Source organism: Lolium rigidum, chromosome 4 (genome assembly GCF_022539505.1).
Source record: "Lolium rigidum isolate FL_2022 chromosome 4, APGP_CSIRO_Lrig_0.1, whole genome shotgun sequence".
NCBI lineage: Eukaryota > Viridiplantae > Streptophyta > Magnoliopsida > Poales > Poaceae > Lolium > Lolium rigidum.
Genome location: NC_061511.1, coordinates 12,649,699 through 12,659,898, shown reverse-complemented (window position 1 = coordinate 12,659,898; position 10,200 = coordinate 12,649,699). Strand labels below are relative to the sequence as shown.

General features: G+C 49.2%; 2 protein-coding genes across 2 annotated transcripts; both read left to right on the top strand.

The window, feature by feature from the left end:
• Nucleotides 1–2,757: 2,757 nt before the first annotated feature.
• LOC124646698 (putative cyclin-dependent kinase F-2) lies at nt 2,758–3,885 on the top strand. Its single transcript, XM_047186779.1, has one exon. It carries the CDS (start codon nt 2,758–2,760, stop codon nt 3,883–3,885), a length of 1,128 nt encoding a protein of 375 aa, XP_047042735.1.
• Nucleotides 3,886–8,762: 4,877 nt separating this feature from the next.
• Nucleotides 8,763–9,881, top strand: LOC124646696 (putative cyclin-dependent kinase F-2). Its single transcript, XM_047186778.1, has one exon. The coding sequence runs from the start codon at nt 8,763–8,765 to the stop codon at nt 9,879–9,881; it is 1,119 nt and encodes a 372-aa protein (XP_047042734.1).
• Nucleotides 9,882–10,200: the final 319 nt, after the last annotated feature.

The following is a 10,200-nucleotide window of genomic DNA, read 5'->3' as shown; positions in this document are numbered from 1 at the left end:
TCGGCGCGTGTGGGTAAAGTTGTACACCCATGCAGGGTTAAATCTTTTTGAAAAGCCGTGTCCACGGTTACTGACGACTTGGTGATGGATTCTGTGATCATAGATAACTTGAACCTAATCGTAAAACTTGAAATCAAGAGTGTGAATAAGGATCCCTTCTCAGGGTATCGAGGGGGTGATCCTAGTGGATAGGTTCAGTAGATGATGAAGATTTGGTGGATTCAAAATGATGATAGAGCTAGAGTTGTTATCGCTCTCTTATAACTTTTGAAAATGATCTGAATAGACGAGCTTCTGCTCCATCTTGTTTACAAAGGAAAACTGGCTTTACGCAAAATAATCTCCACATAAAGCCTCGCATACCCGCTTTGCTAACAGGTTGTACCAAGTCTTGCTGAGTCCCCGTACTCAGTTTTGCATACTTTGTTTCAGACGAAGTCCCTCCAACAGATGGTGGTTTCTACGTTGACGTTGACGAGTAGTTTGGTGTTCCCAGGCGGCAGCCTGAGACTTATGGGTTGGGATGTTGCCTTATGTTATGGCCTCTTAGGCCTTTGCAGTCTTGTTATATAGAATAACATAATTTGCTTTCCGTTGCTTGTTGTAATGTGTTCAGTGACCTCTACGTGTAATAATTTGGATCTTAACTCTGTTAAGAGTTGTAATATTTTTTGCTTTCAGTCGTAGAGTCACTGTTGTGTTATCGATTCTCACCATGTAGACCCTAGAGATCTAGTTTAGGCTTATGCTAGATGTGATGTCTGGGTTTGTCTAGCCCCGACCGGGGTCGCCACAGTTTGGCACCGCGAAGATATATCGTAGGTCCAAAACCGATACACGTCATTAAGTTCAAATGTTACACAAAGCACCATGAAAGTAGAATGATTTCTTGCTATACACATTATGGGGGAGGGATAGGCCTACTGGTCATCCTGAGCGCCTACTATCACAAAAAAAGGCCAATCCACCTGACTCATATTTCCTATTGCCGAATCGCCTCCACTCAGGTCAGGAGCACCACCTCCACTATCAGCGCCGCCTCGGCCAAGCATGCTCACCGTCAACGCCATGTATGGGTGTTCGGCTTCATGCTTGGAGAGATGCATCAGACCCTTCAGGTCAGATTAGGTGCTTCCTAGTGGTGTTCATCCTTGTTGCGGTGCTCCAAGGGTTGGAGCCAAAGGTGGAGGGGAGAAGCTGTTGTGATCTCCGTCTAAAATAAGACCTAGATGTGATGTGTTGTCCAGAGTTGAGCTGGCGTTGAGGTTATTCTTTTTCTCCTGCTCGTCATGGTGGCATTGGGAAGAGAAGGAATATCAAAGCTAAAGGTGGGTCAAGGCGGTATTAGGAGTTTGGTATACTGGAAGATAGTTGTTCAATCTCTGCGGTCCTATATTGACCGTTGGCTCAGATGGCTGATGGTGGCTCCATGTCACCATCTTCGTTTGTTGCTCAACCTCCATTGGGAGGCCATATGAAGAACACAAGGTGACGCTCATCTTCTTCTTTGGACTAAGTGGTTCCGTCCATGGCGTTGGAGAAGAAGGCCGATTATGGAGTCCTCTGGTGAAAAATGATCTTAATGTGTTTTCCTTCTCTATTGTAGGGTCCTTTGTGCTAATTTTAAGGTAAGTCTTGTAATTTTCTACTTTTTGAATGACCTTGCACGTAATGAAAGTCGGTACCTACCCCCTCCAGACCTCTCCCGGTTGAAAAAAGAAAAAGGATGTTTCTAGCGGGCACTGGCACGCCCAGTGCTCATCCAAAGCACTTACTATGGCCAAAAAGAAGAAAAACATGCCAATCCACCCCACTTATCTTCCCCACTGTCAAATCACCCCGCCCCTCTGGTCAAGAGCACCATTTATGCCGGCCACTCCTACCCCACCCCAACCGTGCTCGCTGTTGGACTCCCACCCAAACGTGTGCTATTGCCACCGGCCTCCCCGACGTGTGGCCCCGAGCGTGCGCTGGGGACCTACCGTCCTATGCACCTGTGATTTGAAGATTTCATATATATAATTGTTCGAGCAAAATAGAAAAAAATAACCCAAAAGTTGAAAAGATTTTGAAGAATAAACTTTTGGCGAAACAAATTCACAGATCTAACCCTATTGTGTCGCACATGTCTCCACGACGTGGCAAACAATAATGTGGTGCCCCAGGCTACGACGCCACAAAATGGGGTGCCACATCCTTTGCACATTCTTTTTGCTGCGCCCCAGCCCATGGCGTGACACAATGGGTTGCCACGCCCCAGCCTACGGCGCAACACAATTGTTTGCCGAGCGGTAGCGACATGCGCGACAGAAAAGGGTTAGATTTTGTAAAATTTTACGTGAAAAGTTCGTTTTCAAAATTTGTTGCAAGAGTGGGTTATTTTTATCCAAATTGCCTAGTTGCTCGTGTAACGAAAATTCATGAATTTCCTGACATTAAAAAATCATGAATAGTTTCCGGACCGGGACTCGTGAGTTTAGACTCGGATGGAGACATCGAGTACGAGCTGGACTCGAGGCACGCGTGCAGTCCACGCTTTCGATCCGTACGTGTACACATGAATAGTTTGTGGGTTACGAATGTGATCGGTTTTGACTCCGATTCCGAGTCCAGGCCAGGTATAGCTAGGCGTGGGGTCTAGGTTTCCGGGCGGCCTACATAAACTAGCTACGTTCACCGGAGCTCTCAACTCGTTGCCCTTGTTTCTTCAGCGGCGATTGAACCAGCGCGAATCGAATCGGCTCGTCTCGTCCGGCGATGGCTGCTTCCACGAGTAGGAGCGGCGGCGGCCACCGGAATCAGGCTGTCTGGCCTAAGTACATGGCGCGCTACGAGCCGCTGGCGAGGCTGGGCGCGGGCATGAACGGCGAGGTGTTCAAGGCGTGGGACACCAAGGAGAGCCGGATCGTCGCCGTGAAGCGGCTCAGCGGGACCGGGATCGACGCCGGCGACGACTTAATCTTTTCCGGCCTTCAAGAGGTCTGGCGGGAGTGCAGGTGTCTGAGGACGTGCGACGGCATCCCCTCCGTCGTGAAGCTCCTGGACAAAGTCGTCCCCAAAGTCAATTCGGACGACTCCTTCCTCATCATGGAGTACGCCGGCCGCCTCAACCTACGCGGCTACATGCAGCGCCGTGCCCATCGTCGTCGTCGTCGGTTCTCCGAGGCCGAGGTGTGCCGGATCATGAAGAAGCTCCTGGAGGGGGTCAACTCCGTGCACGGCACGGGCATCATGCACCTGGATATCAGGCCCGAGAACGTGATCCTCGACGATGGCACCGAGGACAGGACGGAGAGGAGGCCCAAGAACAAGAAGGGGGCGATGATCCAAGATGGCGAGCTCAAGGAGGACGGCATCGTCTACAGGATCGGAGGCTTCGGCATCTCCCGGAAGAAAGAGCGGGGTTTGAAGCAGTCGGAGGTGACCATTGCGACAGCGTACAGCGCGCCGGAGCTCCTCCTGCACTCGTGCGAGTACGACGAGCGCGCGGACACATGGGGGCTCGGATGCATAATGGCCGACCTCCTCTCGGGCACCGGCATGCCCACCTTCGGCCCCGGCGACTCGGAAGAAAAGATCATGAGCAAAGTGTTCCGCGTTGTCGACCCTAAATGTAAGGGGATCAAGGATTGGGCTGGGTACCCGGGGATAGCGGCACAGTGGAAGTCAAAGCTACCCGGACAAAACAAGTCGAAGCTGGCGAGGAAAGCGGCAGGGTTGAAGACGAAGCTACTTGGGCATCCTCTTCGGCGCCGGTTCCCCTTCTGGAGGTTGTCGTCCGCCGGCTTCGAGGTGCTCAGCGGGCTCCTGGAGAGCAACCCGGCGAAGCGGCTTACCGCAGCGGAGGCGCTCGAGAAGTCTTGGTTCCAGGAGGACTGTCGGTGACGGCTTGGGTTGGAGGCTGCTTTTGTTACATTGTCGTGCTTCTAGCTAGGGTTCTTAGTTTGAGAATTGATAGAGGATCTGGATCCCTACATGTAAACCATGTGTACGCATGTGATACAATCAATATTTGTACTAGTTTACCTTATGATATTCAGATATTGATTGATTGGTTCATGCATGCATTTACCAGTTCCCTTTTGTTCATCCTACTATCGGGCAGTTATAGCCAGAGGTTGATGCAAAATAAGAATAATGTGGCTTAAGATCACTTCCGAGTATGTTGAATCATGGAAGGGGAGAGACAAGAAATTAACTGACTATACATAAATATTGCTTGATAAAGTTATTATTTCACAAGGGTATTTCGCAAAAGTTGATTGTAGAAAATGCCTAAGAAGAGGAGAGATCAAAGATGTCTTCACAAATTTCATACGAATGGTAATAAATTAAGATTATTGCATATATCATTTTTATTAAAGAAATACATATCTATATTTGTTAAAGTAACTTTTATCTTACTACTGGAGTACAGTTCCACTCAATTGGTTCAAATCTTGGTGGTAGCTAGGGGAAACAAGTCTTATAAGATATACAAATTCGAAGCCTCCAGTATAAGAATGGCCACTTGGATTTGAAAGTTGGAAATGGTTAAATATACGTACTGTTGAGTAGTTTTTTCTAACATGTGTATGCTAGTGTGATAGATTCATTTATCTTCCCTCTTGCATTTCTGATGAAACAGACCCTTTATCGAAAATATATGAAATAATAAATACCGGTAGTCAAATGGAAGAAATTAAAAAATGAGGGAAGCCCTCATAAATTCCAACCAAGTATCTCTTGAAAATAAGAATTTCTATACATACACATTTTCAGCAAATAAGATGTGTTATGGCTGTCTAACGATTTCTATGTCCTTTGCTATGTTGCCTAAGAGATACTTGTCCCTGCCTATTATGTTGTCTAAGAGATACTGGTTTGTTTAGATGGTCTGAGAAAACATGGATGTTCCCTGGAAAATTTTAGCTTGACCTCCCAGGAGTTCTTTCTTGGATTTTGTGCACCGAGGCGGTGACCTTGGGAAGCAATGCGGTGACGACTCTATGGTGTAGTGCAGTGTCTTGCATGGCATGGGTGACAATCTCGAGCTATGTGTGCAGAGGGGTTGTCGACTCGGCTGACGCGTCCTAGAGAGGGCGGTTTGCAGTATATCGAGGCGGCGGCCTCAGATGTGGTGTGGCGGCCGTGGTGTGCAGGTAGTTTCTCTGTGCAGCTTCGGTTGCAGACAACTAGGTCGTGGAGCGTCGCAGCTTGAGAGTGAGCGGTGGTTTGTCGGGGCGGCGCCCCCGGAAGGTGCTCTCGGTGGATCGCGAAGGGCGCGACAAAGCGATAAAAATCGTTGCGACGGCTCCGAGAGTTCTACAACATCGAGAGTGTTTGACCTTGTTTCATGTGGGTGATGAGGTTGCTCTCGGTGTTGGTCGCTTTTGCCGAGGGGGGAGGGGGCTGGTCTGCTCCTCCCACAACAATCGCGGCGTCTTCTCTCCGGCAGGGATGAGAATCCGGCTAGTTTTAATGTTACTTTCTAGTGGTGAACCAGTGATGTTAAAACAATGACCGTGGCTTTTGATGAAGAAGTTCGACGGGCTTCTATGCCCCTGGAACGTCCTTGCTTTTGATCAAGGTGTTATATGTTGCCCTGGCAATGCTTATACGTAGTTAGCTCTTCCTTGCTTTTGATCATGTATGTCATGTGTGCTTACTCTACTATGTTCTGAATCGTAATGGCTAGTTACACTACTAGGAAAAGGCTTATTGCCGGCGCACCAAAAAAGGCTATTGCCGGCGCACTAGCGCCCGCCGGTGGGAACAGGCTGGTGGTAATAGCTTATTGCCGGCGCACCAACTGGTGCGCCGGCGGTAACTCGCGTTATTCCCGGCGTACCTGTCTAGTGCGCCGACAGTAAGTTATACAAGAAAACAAAAAAAATTCAAATCTAGATATAGATCTAGCTCGGCAACCGCGGTTGTCGTCTCTGCGCCGGTGTAGGAGGTGCAGAAGGTTGCCGCACCGGTGTAGCAGGAGGTGGAGGAGAAGGAGGAGGAGGAGGAGGAGGAGGGGTAGGCCGGAGGTGGAGGATCCCGGAGGAGGTGGAGGAGGCCGGAGGTGATGGAGGAGGCCAACATATCGGACAAAAATTAGATCCGGTAAATTTAAAACAGAAACGAGACTATTTTCAGGTTTTAGATTTGAATGAAGAAGTAGGAAATAATAAAAAAGTTTTTCATCGGAGGTCGTATGCAACCAGAAATCCCGTTTTACCGAAAGATGACGCCATTTTGCATAATATATCAAAATTCATTTTTTAAAATTTTCATTAAAACTATATTACATAATACTGGGCAGTTCAAAGGATTTTATTTTTTGAATTTTCTATCATTTTCTTTTATTTTTTCGGAAACTGAAAAGGCAATCCGGGAGGGAGGGGGCAGGGAGGGAAAATTGCATCTCCCCTTACTACTGTAGGTGCGCCGGTGGTAAGGTGTCCCGATTTTCAACTTCGCCTGGAACCTGGTTCACCCTTATCCCCGGCGCACTAAGTTTCTTCTTTGCCGGCGGTATTGGGTCATCACCGACGCGGCAGAGACATGGTGCGCCGGTACTATTTAGCACCGGCGGGCACAATTTTTGATGCACCGGCAATATTTTTTGCGGCTATAGGAATTTTCCTATTAGTGTTAGTAGTGAGAGCACCATTGAAGAGGGAGGTAAGGGCATGGTTGGTTAGCGCAAAACCAAACAGCCGGTTATTCCTTCGTCAACCAACATATCGAAGATTGTTGCCTATCAATCAATGGCCCAAAACTGCACCAAGAAATTTTGTTGGGATCCAAACGGTAATGTACAAACATACCCAAGGTTCGTTTCGCCTCATACAGCGGGCCAAAAATGGAAACGAAGATTTTTCGATACGAGCAACCAATCAGACCCCGAAAATGCGCTCAGAAGATGGTACGCTGAAAAATGCCAGTGTTGATCGGTCGACCTAGGATGTGTTCGTTCCAGAATGAGGAGGAATGGAATGGAATGGTTCCGTTTCGAGGTCATGGGACGGTTCCGACTCCGTGTTCGGTTCAGAAAAAATCGAGGAACGGAATGGTTCCGTTTTCTGTTCGGTTCAGGAATCTCACAGCGGAAGGGAACGGACTTAAACATGATTTTTTATCCAAATCAAAATTAACATAAGCCTAAACATGATTTTTTGCAAATTAAAGTCAATCCAGGCCAAAATGGAGGAGCACGGCCGCGCATGCCTGGCCACCGCGTGTGCCCTGCCTGGTCGTCGCAGTTTGTGCTAGGCGCCGCCGCTTGCCTGACCCCCAGCAGGCTAGCCGCCGCCGCGTGCCTGGCCTCCCGCAGGCTGGCTGCCGCGTGCCTAGCCCCCCGCAGGCTAGCCGCCGCCGCGTGCTGGCCATCGGGCGTGCTTCGACCGCCGCGTGCTGGCCGCCGCCGCGCGTTTGCCGTCGTCGCGTGCTGGCCGCCGCCGCGTGGTGGGCACGAGAGAATGAGAGTGAAAGAAAGAGATGGTTAGCGTGAGCTTTTCTTTTTTTTCGCTCGTTCCGTTCCTTCTCTCCAACCGAACACAAGAACGAGGACTGGGTGCGAAACCGTCCCGTTCCATTCCACCAAATTCCAGAACCGAACACACCCCTAGGCAACGACTAACCCTAGCTGCAGCTGCAATACGACCAAGGTTTAAAATAGCACACTATTTCTCCGTTAATAGCGCGCTAGCTTATCTAGAGAGTCCACGCTAAGTTTTAGTAATTTTGCTCGATGTGGCGCTATTTGCAAAATATGATGCTATATCATGGTAAAACTTCATAGCGTTACCGCGCTATTTTTTTCAGGTAAGTTGCTTTCACTTTTTCGTGGTGATGAACTGTAATTTGTTGGTTCCACTTCTAAATAAGAAGATAGTATCGCTAATGTTAATAATTTTTAATAAATAATTTATACTATGTTGTTGCCTTGTGAAATGCTGATGTTAGCCTTCTAAAATATTTGAGATCTATTTTTATATGTGGTTATATATGTATGATTCAGTCATTTTTAGACTATATATATATCCATTCTTTCTAGTAAAATTATTTATTTTTAGGATATATTTAGTATTATTTTGAAAACGCTATTTAAAATATACTATTAGTACGACATTTCATTTAGCACCCTATTTTAAACTTTGAATACGACTGGAGTATGATTCCATTCAATATGATCCAGATCTTGGTGATTAACTGTACACACGGTGGAGGGTGTGCGGGTGCTCGTGCTATGCCATTTGTGCACGTGAAAGGATGACTAACAAGAGTTTAAAATCTGTTTGACGACCTAGTATAAGAGTTCTGAACTCGTGATCACAAGTATTTAAGGCATTACTAGACTGAGTTCAAACAAAGTTGTGTTTTAGGCAAACTCTGCATAATTTTTTTGACATTAACTTTGCATAATTGTTGTGAATCCTGTCAGAAAAAAAAAACCATGAAATAGTTTCTGGGGGGTCTCATCAGTTTAGGCTCGGAGTTGGAGTACGAGCTGGACTCCAGGCACGCGTGCAGTCCATGGTTTCGATCCGGACGTGTGTGTACATGAGCAGTTCTGGGTGTTACGAATGTGATCGGTTTTGACTCCGAGTCAGAGCAGAAGTTGAAGTCCAGGCCAGGTATCTAGGCGTGCAGTCTACGTTCTCCGGGCGCCTACATAAGGGCAGTAAACTAGCTACGTTTACCGGAGCTCAATTACTCAACTCGTTGCGCTTATTCCTTCCACGGCGACTACACCAGCGCGAATCGAATCGTCTTGTTCTGCGACTGCGATGGCTGCTTCCACGAGTGGGAGCGGCGGCGGCCACCGGAATCAGGCTGTCTGGCCTGCCTACATGGCGCGCTACGAGCCGCTGGCGAGGCTGGGCGCGGGCATGAACGGCGAGGTGCTCAAAGCGTGGGACACCAAGGAGAGCCGGATCGTCGCCGTGAAGCGGCTCAGCGGGACCGGGATCGACGCCGGCGACGACTTAATCTTTTCCGGCCTTCAAGAGGTCTGGCGGGAGTGCAGGTGTCTGAGGACGTGCGACGGCATCCCCTCCGTCGTGAAGCTCCTGGACAAAGTCGTCCCCAAAGTCAATTCGGACGACTCCTTCCTCATCATGGAATACGCCGGCCGCCTCAACCTACGCGGCTACATGCAGCGCCGTGCCAATCGTCGTCGTCGGCTCTCCGAGGCCGAGGTGTGCCGGATCATGAAGCAGCTCCTGGAGGGGGTCAGCTCCGTGCACGCCACGGGCATCATGCACCTGGACATGAGGCCCGAGAACGTCATCCTCGATGACGGCACGGAGGACAGGACGGAGAGGAGGCCCAAGAACAAGAAGGGGGCGATGATCCAAGACGGCGAGCTCAAGGAGGACGGCATCGTCTACAAGATCGGAGGCTTCGGGATCTCCCGGAAGAAAGAGAGCGGCCCGAAGCAGCCGGAGGTGACAATTGCGACAGCGTACAGCGCGCCGGAGCTCCTCCTGCACTCGTGCGAGTACGACGAGCGCGCGGACACGTGGGGGCTTGGATGCATAATGGCCGACCTCCTCTCGGGCACCGGCATGCCCACCTTCGGCCCCGACGACTCGGAAGAGAAGATCATGAGCAAAGTGTTCCGCGTCGTCGACCCTAAGAGTAAGAAGATCAAGGACTGGGCTGGGTACTCGGGGATAACGGCAGAGTGGAAGTCGAAGCTGCCAAGACAAAACAAGTCGAAGCTGCCGAGGATAGCAGCAGGATTGAAGACGAAGCTACTCGGGCATCCTCTTCGGTGTCGGTTCCCCTTATGGAGGCTGTCGTCCGCCGGCTTCGAGGTGCTCAGCGGGCTCCTAGAGAGTAACCCAGCGAAGCGGCTCACCGCAGCGGAGGCGCTGGAGAAGCCTTGGTTCCACCAGGACTGACGGTGGCGTGGGTTGGAGGCTGCTTTTCTTACTGTCGTGCTTCTAGCTAGGGTTCTTAGTTTGAGAATAGATAGAGGATCTTGACTCCTACATGTAAACTCTGTGTACGCATGTGATACAATCAATATATGTACTAGTTTACCTTATGATATTCAGATATTGATTGATTGGTTCATGGCTGCATTTACCAGTTCCCTTTTGTTCATCCTATTCCTACCATCGGGTAGTCATTGCCAGAGATTGATGCAAAATAAGAATAATGTGGCTTCAGATCACTTCCGAGTCTGTTGAATCATGCATGGAAGGAGAGAGACAAGAA